This window comes from Ilyonectria robusta (genome assembly GCF_021365365.1).
Source record: "Ilyonectria robusta strain PMI_751 chromosome Unknown BGZ61scaffold_117, whole genome shotgun sequence".
Lineage (NCBI taxonomy): Eukaryota > Fungi > Ascomycota > Sordariomycetes > Hypocreales > Nectriaceae > Ilyonectria > Ilyonectria robusta.
The window spans coordinates 1-18,693 of NW_025764551.1; the positions used below are offsets into that span (position 1 = coordinate 1).

The 18,693-nt window shown below is 47.7% G+C and overlaps 4 protein-coding genes across 4 annotated transcripts; 1 reads left to right on the forward strand and 3 right to left on the reverse strand.

Annotated features, from left to right (window-relative positions):
- Positions 1-7,452: 7,452 nt before the first annotated feature.
- BGZ61DRAFT_547074 (uncharacterized protein) lies at positions 7,453-8,336 on the reverse strand. The gene is made up of 2 exons (XM_046255349.1): positions 8,303-8,336; positions 7,453-8,229 (listed from the first exon to the last, which is right to left on the reverse strand). Exon 2 carries the CDS (start codon positions 8,110-8,112, stop codon positions 7,939-7,941), a length of 174 nt encoding a protein of 57 aa, XP_046093180.1. The 5' UTR covers positions 8,113-8,229; positions 8,303-8,336; the 3' UTR covers positions 7,453-7,938.
- Positions 8,337-8,884, reverse strand: BGZ61DRAFT_547080 (uncharacterized protein; the record flags this gene model as incomplete). The annotated part of the gene is made up of 1 exon (XM_046255350.1): positions 8,337-8,884. A coding segment is annotated over one exon (291 nt), but the record flags the coding sequence as incomplete, so codon positions are not given.
- Positions 8,885-10,771: 1,887 nt separating this feature from the next.
- On the forward strand, positions 10,772-15,034 carry BGZ61DRAFT_595224 (uncharacterized protein; the record flags this gene model as incomplete). The annotated part of the gene is made up of 9 exons (XM_046256884.1): positions 10,772-11,235; positions 11,293-11,381; positions 11,433-11,603; positions 11,657-11,681; positions 11,747-12,325; positions 12,376-14,273; positions 14,339-14,462; positions 14,520-14,707; positions 14,760-15,034. The coding sequence occupies 9 exons, from the start codon at positions 10,772-10,774 to the stop codon at positions 14,879-14,881; spliced, it is 3,660 nt and encodes a 1,219-aa protein (XP_046093182.1). The 3' UTR covers positions 14,882-15,034.
- Positions 15,035-15,558: 524 nt separating this feature from the next.
- BGZ61DRAFT_547087 (uncharacterized protein) lies at positions 15,559-18,478 on the reverse strand (the record flags this gene model as incomplete). The annotated part of the gene is made up of 4 exons (XM_046255351.1): positions 15,806-18,478; positions 15,699-15,731; positions 15,633-15,640; positions 15,559-15,591 (listed from the first exon to the last, which is right to left on the reverse strand). Exons 1-4 carry the CDS (start codon positions 18,276-18,278, stop codon positions 15,559-15,561), a joined length of 2,547 nt encoding a protein of 848 aa, XP_046093183.1. The 5' UTR covers positions 18,279-18,478.
- Positions 18,479-18,693: the final 215 nt, after the last annotated feature.

Sequence of the window (18,693 nt, forward strand, 5' to 3'; positions counted from 1 at the left end):
CGGCGATGCACTGGGCAGCTCTATGTCACAATTCAAGTATGTGTACTCTCGGTTATCGGGAAGAGCAAAGGAGGATGTCACCACGTTTGTGGAGATCGAGACCAAAAACCTGAGGCCAACCCTGCTCGCTTCTCAATCGCCTGGACCTGTTATATGGAGACCGGGACCGCGAAAAGAAGGCTATTCAGGCACTACACAGCCTCAGCAAGGAGAGAACGAGTCCTTTGCTACCTTCTACCCCCGATTCGAGAGAGAGATTGCCAATGCGAATGCGGAAGCGTGGCCGATGATAGCAAAATCTCATACTTACGCAATGCCTTGAACGATAAGCTGAAGATGATGCTGTGCCGGTAAACCGAGCCGAGATCAGCTCCTACGTCGGCCTTGCAACGAAGTGTGATGAGTTGAGCAACTCTATGGAGCTGCTTGGTCAGTGGAAGAAGTCGAACAGCAGCAGGAGTCAACCGAGGGCCCCTTCACCCGCTGCCCCTGGCAGTCGTGCCCAACCGGAAGCTAAGAGAGAGGACATGATGGAATGGGACCCGACCCCCCCGGGCTCGATGCAGGTCATGCCTTGAGGCCCAGGAGGAACAACAATCTCAATGGGTATCCTTCGAAGCGACCTCAGGATAAAACCCTCCTGGGGAAGAGAGCCAAGTGGGTTAGTCAGGAGGAGATCGACGCGCGACGGCGCGAGCACCGCTGCCTCCGTTGTGGGAGAGACGACTGCAGAATCCTCACATGCCCATTAGCAGCACCCCTACGCCCGGATTCGCAGACACATGTCAGCGTACATCAGCAAGGCCTCCGTCATTAAAGCAGCATTCGAGGACGAGGAGAGTGAGAATGAGACCACTGGAGATGAGCAATAGGGGCACGCGGCAGCTCAGAGAGAATGGAGAAGAGATGGCAGAGCAAAGATGGATGGAGACCCTTTCCTAGTCGACATCAGACTTAATGGAACCGACTTCACTACAGGTCTGGTCGACTACGGCTGTCTTTGCTATGCTGCTATAAATGATCAACTCTTCCGCTCCTTAAAGCTGCCACGGATCCCCATTCCTCCTCGGAAACTCGAGAACGCTACTGGCGACCCAATACAGTAATTGACACAGTCACTTACGCGTCAGTTGATATCGACGGTCACCAGCGCCAAGGATCTTCTTCTATGTGGTCCCAAAGCTGAACTATAGTATTATCCTGGGAAGCCTTGGATGGAAGATGAGGATGTACATATCTCAGCAAAGAAGGGCTGCCTTACGATTAGGTCCTCTGGTGTGCGGTATGGAATCGGGCCAAGCAGCCAGTCCTAGATGTGAGGTCAAACAAGTGATGGCATCAGTCTTCATGGCAGAGGTACGACGAGACAAGAGGCGGCAGGGCACTGGAGTGTTCTCCGTCACCCTGAAGGACATCGATAAGGCCCTAAGGCCGAAGACAAGGACGGACCCAAAAGAGAAGCTTCCAGAGCATTACCACCGGTGGCTCCAGGCATTCAGCAGGCAACTTGCCGACAAACTCCCGCCCCTACGACCCGGTATCGACCTCCGAATCGAGATTATGAAGGACAAAGATGGAAATGAGAAGAACCTCCCTTGGAGCCCGTTGTACGGCATGAGAAGAGAGGAGCTCCTGGTTTTAAGAAAAATCCTCACTGAGCTGCTGGACAAGGAGTTCATCCGCGCGAGCAGCTCCCCAGCAGCTGCCCCAGTCCTATTGGTTAAGAAACCGGGTGGAGGAATTCGCTTCTGCGTCGACTACCGAGGGTTGAACAGCATTACCAAGAAGGACCGATACCCTCTTCCGCTTCTGAGTGAAACTTGAGGAATATCGCAAAGGCAAAGTGGTTCACAAAACTCGACATCATCGCTGCCTTCAATAAGGTACGGATAGCGGAGGAAGACGTACACAAAACGGCCTTTCGCACGAGATATGGCTCCTTTGAGTACCGAGTCATGCCATTTGGGTGACTGGAGCCCCCGCCGCCTTCCACGCTACATCAACAGCACCTTACAAGACTACTTGGATGACTTTGCTTCTGCATATGGGATGACGTCTTAGTATATTCCTCAGGGTCCCTCAAGGACCACAGGAGGAAGGTCGGCCGTTCTACAAGATTGATGGATGCTGGCCTCCAGATTGATATCGATAAGTGCGAATTTGAGGTCAAGACTGTCAAGTATTTGGCTTTGATCGAGGCAGAGGTTGGCATCCGAGTCGACCCCGAGAAAGTCAAGGCAATTAGGGAATGGGCTACACCAACTTCAGTCAAAGGAGTTCGTGGGTTCATTGGCTTTGTGAACTTCTATAGAGTTTTATCCAAGACTTTCGATATAGCTCGACCGTTGACCGAGTTAAGAAGGATGTTCAGTTCATGGGACGACCGATGTGAAGAAGCATTCGACAAGCTGAAGGAAATGCTCATTACGGCCCCATCCTCGCGCATTTCGACCCGGAGAGAGAAACTATGGTCGAGGCTGATTCATCTGGTTACGCTACAGGAGGACTGATGCTACAGAAAGATGACCATAGCATTTGGCGCCCTGTTGCTTACTTATCGAAGAAGCACTCTCCTGCTGAAGCCAACTACCCCATCCATGATAAGGAGCTCCTTGCTATTATACGCTGCCTTGAAGCATGGCAGCCCGAGTTGCAGGCAGTTAAGCACTTTACGATTCTTACAGACCATAAGAACTTAAGGTACTTTTATTCTGAGAAGCAGCTTACTGAGAGGCAAGTGCGTTGGTCCGAGTACCTCGCCAGGTTCAACTTCACTCTGGAGTGGAGGCCAGGCAAGAGCTTGGGGCGTCCTGATGCCCTGTCTCGTAGGGGCAGGACCTCCCAGCAGACGGTAGCGATGAACGGTTGAAGGCTAGGTTCATGAAGATGTTCCAGTCCGAACACCTCAAGAGTGCGCACATCGCATCGATGGGGCCCGGCGAAACCTGAGGAAATCAACTTTGAAGAGGAAGTACGGCTTTTTGAAGACTAAGAACTACAGACCCTATGGCATGAAGCTCGAAAGGATGAACTCTACCGACAACTCATAATGTATGTGGCCAGGGACGAAAGAAACTTGCCTACTTACCTTTAGAAGGAGAAAACTGTTAGTATTACTGAGTGTACTGTGGATGAGCGAGGTCTTCTTTGTTTCCGCGATTGAGTTTGGGTTCCAAACTTAGAACCTCTTCGCACAAAGATCATTTAAGATATTCATGACTCTCATATTACTGGACATCCTGGCAGAGACCTTACCTATACTATTCTATCAAGGCAGTTCTTTTGGCCTGGAGCTGCAGCAGATGTACGCCAGTTTGTGAGGAACTGTGAGATCTGCGGCAGGAATACGATCTGGAGAGACACCAAGAAGGGGCTCCTCAAGCCAATGCCAATCCCTGAGCGCATCTGGGGAGAGATCTCAATCGACTTTATTACAGACTTACTACCATCCGGGAGGGATAAAGCGACAAATTGTATGGTTGTCACTGATCGCCTGACGAAAGGGGTAGAGCTAGAGGGAATGGACGACATCTCATCTGAGGCAGTTGCAAAGAGGCTTCTTGAATGCCACTATCCAATTCATGGCATACCGACAGCAATAACTAGTGATAGAGGGCTGCAGTTTGTGAGTGATTTGTGGAAGTACTTTTGCAAACTTCTTAAGATTGAACAACGGCTCTTAACGGGATATCACCCTCAGACTGATGGCGCTACAGAACGTATGAATCAGGAGATTGAGAAGATTATACGGATTTGGGCTACCTACACTCAGGATAACTGGCTGGACCTCTTGCCAATTGTAATGGCAAGCATAAACAACTGAGAAGCATCCTCAACAGGCCTGAGCCCATTCTTCTTTATGCATGGCTACCATAACAAACCGATCCGCCTGGTGGCAGACTGCATGACTGAGGGAAAGCAGAAGGAGGGCGAAACTCTCGCTGAGGACTTTATAAGACGATTGCAAGATGCTATAGAATGGGCACAGGCGGCCATCGCCATAGCCCAGGAGAAGCAGGAACGGTTCGCCAACAAGTCCCGCATAGCAGCCCCGAGGTATAAGCCAGGCGATTGGGTCTATCTGAGTTTGAAGAATGTGAAGACTACAAGACCATCGAAGAAGCTGGACTGGCTACATGCCAAGTACCAAGTGGTCCGGGAAGTTAACTCTCACTCCTATCAGTTGAACGTACCTGGTAGGATTCACCCAGTCTTTCACGTCGACCTATTACGCCTAGCACCGACAGACCACTTGCCCTCACAGAGACCAGATAACACACAACCGGCACCCATTCTAGTTGATGGCGAGGAAGAGTGGCAGGTAGAATGCATTTTGGATGAGCAGTGGAAGACTGAGGAAGGCGTAAGGCGCAAGGAAGCTTTAGTGAAGTGGGTTGGTTACTCTGAGCCTACGTGGGAACCCATTGGCAACCTGCAAGCTACCGCTTAGTGGAAGCTCTGGCGCAAGAGCCATAAGGGGAGCTGCAAGTAGCCCTCAACTCCGTCTCCCGGGAGGGAGGGGGGTAATGTCACGGGCTAGGGCCTATATTCTTGCGGCTGTGCCGCAAGATGTATGAGGCTTGTGTGCGCCAGGGACGGGAAATCGTTCTATAGCTTAGGGGCACTTGGGAACTTCTTTCTTTCTTCTTTATCTTTGATGTAAATAGCATTCTGGACTAGATAGCTGGAATATAGTTACTAGAGGCCGTTCACAATTATAAATTAATTACAATTAAAATTAAAAAATTATAAAAAATAGTATTTTATTTTTATATATTAAGTTAATAAACTTAATAAAGTAATAGAAATACTTACTCTTAATTAGTTAAAAAGAGAGATTATTATATATTATCTAGTTAATAAAAAGCTCTTTAAATATATTAAGTTTAAGCTTTTTAAGAATAATAAAAAAGATATACTAATTAACTAGGGCTATAGTTACTTTAAAGTATTCTATTAGAGTTTTAATATAGTTAGATAGTATTATATTTTTTCTTTTTAAGTTTTATAAGATTAAGTTAAAGTAAAAAAATAAGAAGTAGCTTATTACTTATTTTAATTTTATAGATATCTTATAGATACTTAATAATATTAATATTACTATTAGATTTATATAAAAAGTATAAGACTATTTAATACTTCTTTTTTATATATAAATAGTATACCTACTAAAGCTTCTTATTATTACTCTTAAGCTTTATATAAAATTTTTTTACTTATTATTAAGTAACTTTTATACTATAAATTCTTAGAGGTATACTAACTTAAAGCTTATTATTAAAGAGTTTAAATAGAAATATAGCTATCTTACTAGGTATAAAATTCTTATTTAGGTTAAATATCTTTCTTAATAGGATTTATAGTATTAAATTTAATAAGAATAAGAACTACATAAAAAGCCTTAATAAATAAAGAGATAAATATAAAGTTAATAATATTTTAAAGCCTATTTAACTTAAGAAAATATCCTGGAAATTAATATCTATTATATTAGATACTAGGAAATTAGATTACTAAAGTCTATTAGTAAAAAAATAGTATAGCTTTCTTTAATAGTAGTATACTGTAATATTTAATATCTAGAGGCTAATATTCTTTACCTCTATTTTATTAGATATAATAGTATAGCCTTTTTAAGCTATTTACAGGGATAATTAATATATTAAGAAACTACTATATAATTTAATATATAGTATACAAATTATAAAGCTCTAATAGTATTAAAGTATATTAGTAGGTATAGCTATAGTACTATATAATTTATAGTACTAGATGTATTTTATAATTAAAGCTATTATTTTAATAAGAGCTTAAAATAGTATACTTTTAATATATTTAATTTAATTTTATAGCTTTAAATAGGCTTTTTAACTGGTTTTAATAAGAATATTTACTATATAAGAAATAGTAAAGAGTATATTATTTTAATAGTAAAACCTAAGCTATAAAATTAAGAGATACTAGCTCCACTATCATAAATAGATAATATATATAGTAGCCTCTATTTAATATATATAAAGTAGACTACTCTATATAATATACTTTTAAATAAAATTATTAAGATTCCAATAAATACTCTAGTTTTTATATAAAAATAATATTTATAAAGTTAAAATATAATTACTAAATCTCTCTTACTAAAAGCTTTTTTCTAATATTAATTTTATTATAATTAGAAATATATTTTTAAGCTATTATTTTATAGTTTAAAATACTATATTATATAACTATAAATATTAACTACTATTATATAATAAATATAGAATAATAAATTACTAGTACCTATATATAAGTTAAAATATATCTCTAGATATATATACTTATAACTTTATAGATATCCTATAGGCCTTTATATAGAGGCTTAACTTCTAATATCCTACTATTTAACCTTATATAGAGAAGCTAAATAATAAGCTTTAAAATTAATTCTAATTAGATATTAGGCTGGTATAAGAAGAGTATAAAGCTGGTATAGGTGGAAGAGACAAGAAGAGGTTTGTTGTGTTTGGCTTATGATAATACCCCTTAGCAGCTAATTATTAGCCAGCTAGCCGTACAAAAAGCCAAATTGGGAAGTTGAAGGTGGGGTTAAAGTTACGGCGCTAGGGTCTTACATGACCCTTGGATACTGGAACTAGTTGGAACCGGTTGGATCTAAACCTAATTAACTGGACCTCGGAATTGGCTGGTTGCTAAGTACGGCAAGCTCGATCTCAGTTGAGTTGGACTTACAGTTGGAGGATCTAATGGCTCTAACGATTGGAAGTAGTTAGTTGATTACGCACTCTGGGTAATATGCTAGCTAGCCTAACCGCTCTGAGATCCTTTCTGCCTGCGCGATGCGAATACCGTACATAATGATCTTGTGTCAGACAATTGGCTCTTCAGGGATTATTGATGGCACCAGTCAATTGATGAGAATTATCTAAAGAACAAAAGAAATTGAACAGCCATGTGTTCGGGCACAGCTAGTTAAGCTCATGTCGTTAGGATTGGAGTCCTTGATGCGACAAGCCGGATGTGAAACCGGATACACGACCCCAAGGTACGGGCCGCGTTTCATATCCGGTCGCACGGCTCTCTAAAGCACAGTGGAACCTGGTGGTGATATGTGACATCTTGCGTGCGTGCGAAGTTGACACAAACGTGGAACGGGCGCCGTCACGCCCCACAAAATGAGCGGGTAGAATGTATTGGATATGATTGGTCTAGAAGCTGGAATGGGGCAAGTTCCAGCTCGCACTTAATGTGGAGAGAAGATGTTCTGTGACGTTTAGAGTGAGAAAAAATGGTATTGGGTGCCAATACCAGTGGTAATTGGTACAGTAGGCTTTTCTCTATCTTCTTGGGTTACTTAGCTATACAGTTAGACTGAGAGTATACTAGACTATGAATCTTGGTTGCGGTGTTGAAAACTTAAGTACTTATTGCCCTCTAGAGTCATGAAACGGCCAAAACATCCGAAACAAACGTCGGCCAGTAATCCTCCAAAATCCACCGCCGCAGCCGCCGCAGCCCTAAGAGCAATAAATAAATCGCCAGCTCTGACTCCGTCCCGCCAAGCCGAACCCCCTTCAACAGCACCGACTTGCCATTCTCGTCCAAGATGCTCGCAACAAACTGCCAGTCGTATCCCTGAACGATAATGCCCGGGAGGAACTCAATACATCGCAACAATTGCCTGCAATTATATCGAAGACTGCGCCACTGGGTAGATTGCCAGGTTCCTATCTGCAATATTGCATTGTCGCGTTCTATATTAGGACGCTTAGTCTCGATGGAGAGCGCGATTGGTTGTTTGTAGAGGTCCCCTAGGTTGGTGTGATTGATCGATTGAGCTGGTTGTGTTTGGCAGATGTCTTTGATGGCTTATTCCTCTGCGCTTCCCTTTCCAGGTTGGTAAAAGACATAGAAGTCTACTATCTTGGATAGCGCTTCTCAAGGTTTATAGGCATGGATAATCTGCGCGGCTTGAGTATACCGAAAGTCGACTGGTCCATTACTTACAAATCGGTTAATTCGGAAGGCCTGCTCGAGGATCGGAGCGTGGATTTCTCCATTCCATGAGGCCTCGCATTCCCGGTTGAGCTTGCATTCGTCGGCGCGCTTCATCAATGCTTATACCCAGTCAATTGGCGGCAAGTCAGTTGCGATAGCTTCGGTCTGCGCTCATGTAGCTTCATCTCGGTCGAATATGAATCGTGGTATTTCGGAATCGGCGCGTTGCAGCTGTATTATTCATATTAGAGAAGGTAAAGGTAAAGGCTAAAGGGAAGAATGGCAATGTAGCACTAGGACGTACCTCCTTCTCGAGCAAAGCTAGCAAAATGCCATCCCCTAGCCCGATGTCGCGGAGCTGGCACCGTAAAGCATTAAGGGAGTCAGAGTAAGTGTCTAGCCGGAAACTGCCTATTCTAAATTCTATTTGATTTATTTCGGTATTGCGGATTTGTCGTGAAGGAGATGTTCAGCTTGATACCAATTTTAAATGCTTCAAGACGGGTGCCAAGTAGCTGGAAGCGCTCGAGGTCCACGACTGGCCGCTATGGCTAGAACCAGCCGAGAATGGAATCCATTCTGCAGTTTGAGTTTGTTAGAAGCGGCCGGGGTGTGGAGTGATTTGATCGTATACTTCGTCCGATTGCGAAGAGGATAAGGCGCCGTGAGCACGATCGGCAGGGTCCTCGGGATCTCGTGGTCGCTTTAATGAGGATAGAGGCATATCGGCTATGGTACTTGTGGGTTCCGAAGCCGGTGGCGATAGAAGCTTATGTTGATGAGTGCTGAGCTTCCGTTGCTTGTGCTGCCGACCTTCGTAGTCGACTCGGTCGAACTCGGTCGGGAGGGGAAGAGGATCGTGCTTCAAGTCGGTGATGGATGAAAGCTAGCGTGCGACGTCGGCTTCTGTTGCGTATATTCTGTGCGCTCAGCAAAATAGAGTAATGAGGTGGTTGTTGGCGAGAAGGTTGCCAGTTTCTTCGTGTCGAGGCCGCAAGTTGAAGATGGAAATGGACCAGCTCGGGACGATTTCGAGATGGGCGGGGCTGGTTGTTGTGGTTTGTCGCCCCGCTAACAAGCTTGCCCCCGCATCGCTTTTGGCCCTGGCGAATGGCCAACCTTCAATTGGGAAGGCGACGCGACACCACCATCGTCTTACTTGAACAGTTACCAATTTGGGACTTGATTCCTTGGATGGACTCTGATAACTTGTAGCTTGCAGGATTAGCCTGCTGGTTTTCCTTCGCGCTGTCCAGGTGTGGGGAGGTGACTTATGATTAGTCCTCGTGGTGATCAGAGAGCCAACAGCCAAGCAATTTTGCAGGCCGCTCAGGTTCGGGCCATCTGGTGTGTTCATCTAGTTGCTCATCTGGCTGCATCTGGTTGTTGCATCTGGCATGGCTCCGTTGGGGAGTGCTTCTCTCCGGGGAAAGAGAAAACAGCGTCAATCCATTGCCGTTTTTGGTTTTGATGCAAACCCTATCAAAGACCCAAAAACGGCCTGCTTGACTGGCTGCAGCCACAACAGCCCCGTCGTAAAGGTGGAGGCTTAAGCAAGGCAGATTTAAGCACACGCTACTCCGTAGACAGGGGCCTAATAGCAGGCAGCTGACCACGTAGTGGTGGAGACACAGGGCCATCGGGCGTTTGACACCTGTGGCGAGCAACCCGAGAGCCAATAAGGTGTTTGTCCAGCTCGGCGTGTCACTTAGCGGTGCGAGAGGGGAATCGTGGCAGGCCAGTGAGGGGATCGGATGGGGAATCATTGGTTGGTATCTTGCCTACGTCGTGAGGCGATACAGAAGGTTGTAGCAGACCGGCGCAGATTGCTTAGGGCTGACTTGATGATCTGTCTGCGTTATCTATTCGCCCTCAAAGGAACAAAACATGCTGCTGCATTGCAGGTGTTAGTAGTGACCGAGCTTCCTGTCTTGCCTCACACAATACGAAAACAGTTGCTTGTCTACCGGCAGCAGCTAAGGCGGATAAAACCGGCAAGATGCGGTATTTTTCTCGATCAACGTTGCCGGAAATGCACCTGCAGCGACACCAAAACAACCATGCACTTTGCCATCCGAACTGCACTTTGCCTTAGTCGAGTCGAGGTGGCTTACTGGAAGGTTGCAGGGGCAGGTAGTCAAATATGATACAGTTAAAGGAGGCCCGAGCGGTGATCAGTGATCACACGACTCTCTTTGTGTTATTCAAGATGTGCATCATGACTGGGCATTAGGTTCGGGAAAGGAGGCTATTCCGTCGTTTTTGCAGCCTGACATATCTTGGTGTTGTGGATCATTATTGTGGACCACTCTCTGTGGTACGGGAGAGGAGATGCAAGTGGGGCACTAACCACAACAGCGCATCCGCGTTTATGGTACTGTAAAAACGGCGAGTAATTCTTACAGTAGAAGTAAGCGATGTCCGTGATATTTTGAGGTGTCCGTGAATTTTGGAACCAACTAAGCGGCCAATGCCACTTAGTTGGTCTAACCCCACCTAGACCAACAGGGAATTAGCGGGCCAGACAAAACACCTCGTGAGGCGCCGAGGCAGACTTGGTGGTGGCCTTGAAAGGGGGCGCTGACCGCAGCATTGCCACGAGGCTTGCTCCTTCGGCTTTGAGCAGTTTCCATGCTTTTAGCGCCACCCTCGAGCGGCAGACTCTTTAATGTTCTGATTTCCCTCACGGCTATCCCGGGGTTGCTTCTGGGTCTAACCAAAGCCAAACGTTTCGATATTCCGGCCCCGTTCTCACCTCCAGTTCAAGTTTACAATGGCAGATCCGCTCTCATTTTCCGCCAGCATCGCTGGCATTCTCAGCCTGTCGGGGAAAATTATCCACAGCACCTACAAATACGGAGCCGATGTCAAGGGCGCCCCGGAAGAGATCCGAAATTTTCTCAGCGAGATGACCATAAATACAGGACTCCTGCACGCTCTCAAATCGCTCATCGACAGCCATGCCCAAAGCGAATCGCCCACCACAGGTGAACATCGGACTATCTCTACCATTTGCGGGAAAAACGGCGCCTTAGAATCCTTTAGGAAAACTCTCAACAAGGTCAACGATGTGCTGGATAAGCATGAGAATACACCGTCTCCAAATAAACGGCAAAAGATGAACAGACTAACCGGAAGACTGAAATGGCCCTTTGAGAAAGTCGAGACACAGGAAATGGTGCAACAGCTGGAGAAACTGAAGGCTGCATTTACCTTGGCTCTTTCGATCGACGACTCGTACGATACTTTTGTGCGCCCCAATACAGGATTCAAGTAGCTAATTCGTCCGGCCAGAAATTTGCTGAACAATTTGCACCAGGATATTGCGTCAATCGCCTCGGCATACTCCAAACAGGTCGAATTGATGGAAGAACAGCGGCAGAGTGAGCATCGCGTGGGACACGACAACCCACAGCAACGCTAATGCTCCACAGGTGACAAGCTAATGCGCCTGATGAAGTGGCTATCTCCAGTGGATATGGAAGCACACCATGGGAGTGTTTCGATCCTTCAACAGCCACATACGAGCCGGTGGTTCACGGAAGGCGAAGAACTACGGGCGTGGGCCTGTGGAGAGCACAAACTACTCTCGATACATGGAAAACGTTAGAGTAGTCGTTCAACCCTACCGCCATCTCGCATTGCTAACGTACCTCAGCGGGCTCCGGGAAGACAGTACTGTTGTAAGTCACTATTTTGCCTGCCATGTGCAGCTTCATGTGGTCGGCTAATAAGGCGCCCGCATCAGCTCTTCGACCGTCAACAAGCTCCGAAAAGAGAGAGACCTTTCCACTGGTCTTGCGTTTTTCTACTGCGACTACCGGGACCCCAGGCTGCGTAGCCCGTCGATGATCCTGGGTGGTCTGCTCAAAAGTCTCGCAACCCAGAACAAGGACGTTGCCACGGCATTAGGCAAACTCTTCGACGCACAATGCCAACAGAATCGACTCGCTGACCAGTTATCAATGGAAATCCTTCAGAAGCAACTGGTTTCGGCTTCCAGCTGCTTTGGAATGGTATTGATTCTCATCGATGCATTGGACGAATCCATTGGGAGGGAAGTACTGCTCCCCTTCCTCCATGAGCTGGTAGCACCCCAAGGCAGCCGCTTCAAACTTCTAGTCACCAGTCGCCCGGAAGCCGACGTAGAAGCAATGTTTGCAGGATATCCGACAGTTTGTTTAAATGAAGAGACAAACAGTGGAGATATTCATCTATATGTCTCGGCGCAGATCGAACAACGCGTCCAGAAAGGCGTCTTCCATATCAACGATCCTTTTCTAAAAGAGACAATAGTCAGTCAGCTTGTCGGACATGCCGGAGGCCTGTGAGTGAAATATCCGTTTAGCGTTTCGGTCATGCTGACTGCGAGATTAGTTTCCAATGGGCTAAGTACCAACTAGACAATCTGTTTCTCCTAAGGACCGACGAAGAGCAGCAGGCTTTTCTGGAAACGGTCGAGACACAATTGGACAAAGTCTATGAGCGGACATTGCTCCATTTCAACACGATATCAGACGCGGATCATAAACTGATCAAGTCAGTCTTCCAGGCTCTAGTCGGATTCCTGAAGCCACCCACTCGTGAAGAGGTCATCCAGGTCATAAAAAAGGATGATCATGCACCAGATACGATTTCGTTGGGGGAGAAGCTGTCAGACGGTAGCATCCGCAAACTCTTCCGAGGCCTCGTGGAAATTAACGAGGAAACGAAAGCGTATCAGTTCTCTCATTACTCAGTTCGAGAGTTCTTGACCTCCCATCGGCTAGATGCCACGACCCTTACGGAATATCGAGTCTGCGAGGCCCAGGCTCATCGAAAACTTGCTCTTCGTTGCCTGCATGCCCTCAATGAGGAGAAAGTGGGTCCGCTGTACGACTACGCTGCGTCGCAATGGATGGCGCATGTCAGAAAGGCGCCCGACGATTCAGAACTCGATGACACTGTTGTTGAATTTTTCAGTTCGGGTCAGTTGAATGAGTGGGCAGACTGTACAAAATTCGCAGAATGGCTGAGCCACTGTGAATCGAAAAAGCCATTTCCGGCCAAGAGCCATGATAGGTCGATGGCATTCCGCGAAGCTCTTAACTTGGGACGAGATTCCGTCACCCTGCGCCTGATTGGCCTCGGAATCCACCGCATTCAGCATCCGCACGGCTACAACGTGCCCATCGTGGATGCAGTGCTCCTAGGGGCGTCGAGGTGTGTTATCCTCGAGTTGCTCAAGTCCGGCGTCGATGTCGATCAACTTAGATTCAGCAATCACACGGCCTTATCGATCGCCGTTTCCAGGGACGACAAGGACTTAGTCACTCTCCTACTTAAATATGGAGCAGATATGCACCGAATTCTTGACAAAGACTATCAAGTTACGGGCTCCGCTTTGAACCAAGCAGTCCTGTACGGATCAAAAGACATGGTGTCCTTTCTCTTGGAAAATGGCGCGGAAATAAATAGAAGAGTCAGCCATGTTGGAACTGCCGTCCAAGCAGCTGTCTCCGAGGGCCGACTGGAAGTCTTGCAGCTACTGCTCTCGCACGGTGCAGATGTCTGCGCCTCAGAAGGAGATTATGGGACGGCTCTGCACCAAGCTATAAGGCCTGGCATCGACAGCGAGGATATGGTGAGGCTTCTGCTCGGCCACGGTGCACGAAGAGTTATCAATGAGCTCGTGTCAGCTGAAGGGAGTGCCCTTTATGAAGCCGTCGCTACCAATTCCAGTACTCGATTAGTTGAACTACTACTCGAAAACGAAGCCGATCCGAATCTCGAAGCGGCACCATTTACTAACCCGCTTCACAGAGCGATTCTAAATCAAAATCTTGCAGCATTCAAGATTCTTCTAGAAAATGGATCGACCGGTCGTTCCTCTTTCGGCCCATTTCAAAGCGCCCTAGAATGCGTGGCATTCGCCGGCCACGAGGGAATGTTCAGAAAGCTCTTGCAGGTACAGTTTGCCGACTTGCAGGACCCGGTAATTACATCGAGAACTCTCCAGCGAGCGATTGTTGGTGGGAATTTCAATCTTCTCTCTCAAGCGATTCAAATATGTGAGGATAGTCAGGCGGAAGACGAGCACGGCTGGAGTGCATACATGTGCGGATTACATGTCAGATGTACTCAAAGTCTGAGGATTTTATCGATCGGGCTCGGGACTATGGATGCTGCTTCTGTTGCAATGACGGCTGCAACTCCCACTCACTGGGATGTTGAACGCCTCTCCCCCTTGCACAGGTCTCTTTTTCGGCAGGAAAACTCGAGGCTGCAATATTCTGGTAAGTGATACGAACTGCGAGGCTTCTTTCCATCGAAATAACCCCGAGTCTTAACACAATGCTAGGCGTGCATGATCCTTGCCGCGGTCTGCAGTGGTCAGAGCGGGTTGGTATTTTCGCAAATCATCCATTCCCTCCTTGCCAGAGTTTCTATCTGGAAATAACTATTGCTCAGTTCTGGAGTTCTTCGTAAGTATAGTGATTCCCTTACAGGATCCGGGTGATCAACTGTTGATAATCCTGAAGATCGATCAATTTTGGTTTGGAAGGAACTGTTGAAGGAGCGAGTCATATGATCCACCTCAGTGGAACGTACTTGTTTGTTCTCTCAGGCGGAGAGCCACTTCCGAAGGTTCATACAGGAGACACGATAGGCTGTGGGTTCGACTGGGATAGGAGTGAAGTATACTTTACTGTAAATGACCAGCGTCTTGGTAAGTTTAACTTATTCGTTTACTTGGATCGTTGGTTAACAAATGGCTGCAGATCAAATCACCAAGACGGTCAGAAGGGCTAAGTATTTTCCGAAAATCTTGTTCGATCAAGATGACGCAATAGTAATTGCCAACTTCGGCGCGCATCAGTTCAAGCATAACTGCTTGCAATAGTCAAACACAGCCCGTTTCATTCACCATCGCCAGCTAGCTCAATCTCGCATCAAAGCCCGGGTAGCCCAGGAGACGGAAAACGGGCAATTAATCATTAGCAGAAGAGGTATGAGTAAGCTTTAGAAAATAGCATAGCAAGACATTGATGAATAACAAGCCTTATACTTAGCTATGGAGATGAAGAAAGCTGTATTATAGTCCAGCTATAGTACTTTTGAAGCTTATCGAAGACCATTCATTAACTTCAACTCTACAACTCTACAAGGAGAGAAAAGTATGACTATATTCTAACAACTACTGAGGGGTGCTACCTAAGAAGTTGTGTTTATAGACTTAAGGTACAGTTAAACTCGACGCAATGGAAAGCAGCAGCTGAAGCGAGGGCCCTCAGGGCAGGCAGCCGAATTGAGGCCAGAAATGCGATTTTCTACTATTTTTATCAATATCATCATTTTCTGCTATCTCGTGGCTTTCCACCAAGCCCGCTTACAGCCCTAGTCCTCAATAAATGACTATGTCACGCAGCCCGAAACGCTGCAATCAGAAAATGGTCCATTTTACAACTTGAGGGTCATGAAGTTGGATGGACTAAATTATGTGGCTGGACCAGATTTTTATGACCAACCTCGGGACGAGGTTGGTAGGCGCCGCCACAATGCCAACGGGTACATAACGAATTAATCCTGCAATGTTCCACACTCATCACGATTCTGGAACATTCATCAAGCTCTACACAAATGAATAAACATACCTTATGCCCTAGGACGCGTATAAAGGCAGAGATATAATAAAGACAATATATAGCAGACCTACTTACCATCCTCGAAATAGAAGACGCCTAACCCACTCACTGCTAAGCAGACAAGTCGCGCGTCTGCAGGCAACGACCTATCACCGGGTCCCAGATCTTAACCGTGCAGTCACCTGATGCTGACGCAAGCATATGACAATCAGGTGAGAAGGCGATGGCACAGATAGACCCGCGATGACCCTCAAGCGTCTGCAGGCAACGACCTGTCGCCGGGTCCCAGATCTCAACCGTGCGGTAATTTGATGCCGACGCGAGCATATGACAATCAGGCGAGAAAGCGACGGCATAGACGACAGAGCTGAGAGGGCTTCCCAAACTACCCGGGTCCCCCGCACTACCTATATCCTGGCCCACCGCACTACCCGCCTCAAAGTACCCATAATCATCGCCGGAGCTTGTAGGGTTGGTACGAGACAATGTCGGATCACTCCGGACGGGAAGGGGGGAAGCCGAGCCGCTCGGAGTCGGCGGGCAGAGTACGTCGCCGATGGCAGCCTCGATGAGACGCGCCTTGTGGAACTCCACCCCGCATACAAGCTTTCGGCCCAGATCGACGGCGACAAAGCTCGTCCACTGACTCGTAATGGAATACAGAGTTCCCAGCCGCTCGGCGTTGCTCTGTACGCGCTCCTTCTTGGCTCGCGCCCAGTCGGCTCCGCGTGCTTGGGCGTCTAGCCCTATAAGGACCGCTTTTATTGCCAGGTGCAAGATGGCCGCCTTGTCGGTCCATGTCGGCGTTACGGGAAGTGCGTACGTTGTCTGGGTCTTGGTCCCTGGCGTGGTGGAGCGGAGCGTTACCTGCGACGGCGGTGGGCGTTTGCCCAGCTCCAGAAGAAAGAACACGGAGCGGTAAGAGAATGGGTGCATCGCCGGGGTTGGATACGGAGCCTGAACGTATGGCACTACCTCACTTTGAACCGAGAGCCTCTCCTGCTCGCCGAGCTGATACTCCACCAGGTCTTTCCGCTCAAACCCCTGACCGAGATCAACATCAAACTCCCAGCTTGAAGGCATGATCCCTGCCTGAAGTATCCGTGTCAGCCTGTCACTCCACTGAGGATGCCCGTCGATGTCGACCACCTCGCCATACCCGCCGCCAAACTCGCCGATGCGCCCAATCAAGCGATGCGGGACCCGGGTCCCGATGCCGAGTGCAAAGAAGCGGATTCGGTGCCCAAGCTCCTGGCGAGTCTTCCACACGAACTCCAGGACCTTGTCCTCCTCAACCTCACCGTCTGTGATGATGACGATCTGCGTCGAGGAGCGGCCCGCCAAGCGGGAAGCTACGGCGGCTCTGAGTGCAACGAGGAGCTCGGTGCCCCCCATGTCGGGCTGCACACTGCCTCCATACTTGATCGCTGCTTCGCGGTTTGACCCCGTGCACGGTTTTGATCCTTCGTCCCAGAGAAACTTATATGTTCCGCCGAAGAAGAGGATATTAAAGGCGCATCCACTCGGAAGGTTGGTGAGGGACCTGGGCATGGCGCCCCGTAGAGTCTGGATCTTGGTCCGCGTTTGGGTCCCAGTGGGCCAGCCCATGGAGTCGGACTGATCCAGCAGGAAGATGATCTCGCCGTCAAACTTCTCGGCTCGGGCGGAATCTTTGAAGAGCTCGCCCGGTTTCACATTGACGAGCAAGGCGGCGTGGCCTGCGTTGTTGGTTGGTGATAGCACGGCCCTGGAGCGTAGTGGGTGTTCCGGCGAGGTCTCGATGGTTAGTACGAAATCTTCATCCCTGATGGCTTTGGCCGAAGTGTGTCGCACGTGTATCTGTGTTGACTTGGGGGTATCCGCCGCCTTTCCTTTGCCCGCTGCTGGGAACCCGAAGCTGTCCACAACCTTATCCTCAATGGCAACATTCCACTTGGTTTTGGACTTGTAGCTTTGTTCTACGCCTTCGATAGACCCATCGTTGTTGATTTTGACAAGAATATCAAGTCCAACCCCCTCCGGCTCCACAGGCGCAAAGCGGTCGGCATTGCGATCACCGCCTACAGGCTTCCCGTAGCGTGGCGCGATGGATATGGGAATGACGAGTTCCAGACCTTCCTTCCTTCCATCCAGCAGAGCGGCCTTGACTTCGCTCACGTACTTGATCTCGACCTCCACCTCGGTCATGGAAGGAATGTTTCCAACCACCGTCTCGAAAACCTCAGGGGTGTGTTCCTCGAGTAGAGCAGCGGCATACCTCTGCTCGACGGCCACCTTATAGGTGACTCTGGCATCCTCCTTGGGCTCAACCTTCCCAACCAACACCATATTATCGCCGACGGAGCACTTAAAGGCCGTCACTACTGCCCCATCGTAGAGGGGAAACGCGTAATGCGCCTGATGAATTTCGGTTTCAGATTTGTTGATGAAGTGCTGGATCAGCTTGGTCGAGGCGACCGTGCCGTCAACAGTGACTTCGGTTGCAATTTTAAGAAGGGGAAGACACAAAGGCGTCCGGGACTCTGGCGGACGTGATGAAGGCTGGGCGGAATGGGCGCTATGCGGTGGAAATGGATAGCCTCCTGCTGGAGTTGACTGACTCGGAGTAAAATGCAGCCCCGAGGGGATGCGCTCGATGCGGAGATGTCGGCTCATTGCGATTAACCCTGGGACTGATTCGGGAGATCAAATAAACGTATGGTGATAACAATAGAGTCTGGGGCAGTGGCAGGGCTGTGGGTTACTCTATTTTTATTGTGAAGCGTACTCGAGAGGAAACGAGGTGGCCTTTGTACAGTAGAGCAATTTAGCTTATTACTCTTTACTATATAAGCTCAATAGTATACCCTATCTTACTATCAAAACTCAGATAGCTCATATCGTCTATCTGGCCTTTACTACTTATAACATCTAGGAATGTCTCTCTGTCTGCAACGTCAATATCAAAGTAGCCAACTCGCTCATACTGTCCCTGTTTGTTGGTAATAGGTTGCACCACTAGTCCCCGGCAGCTCGGCCTGCCTATCACTGAAGTACAGGAATCACAAATGATTAAATATAGCTGCGTAGT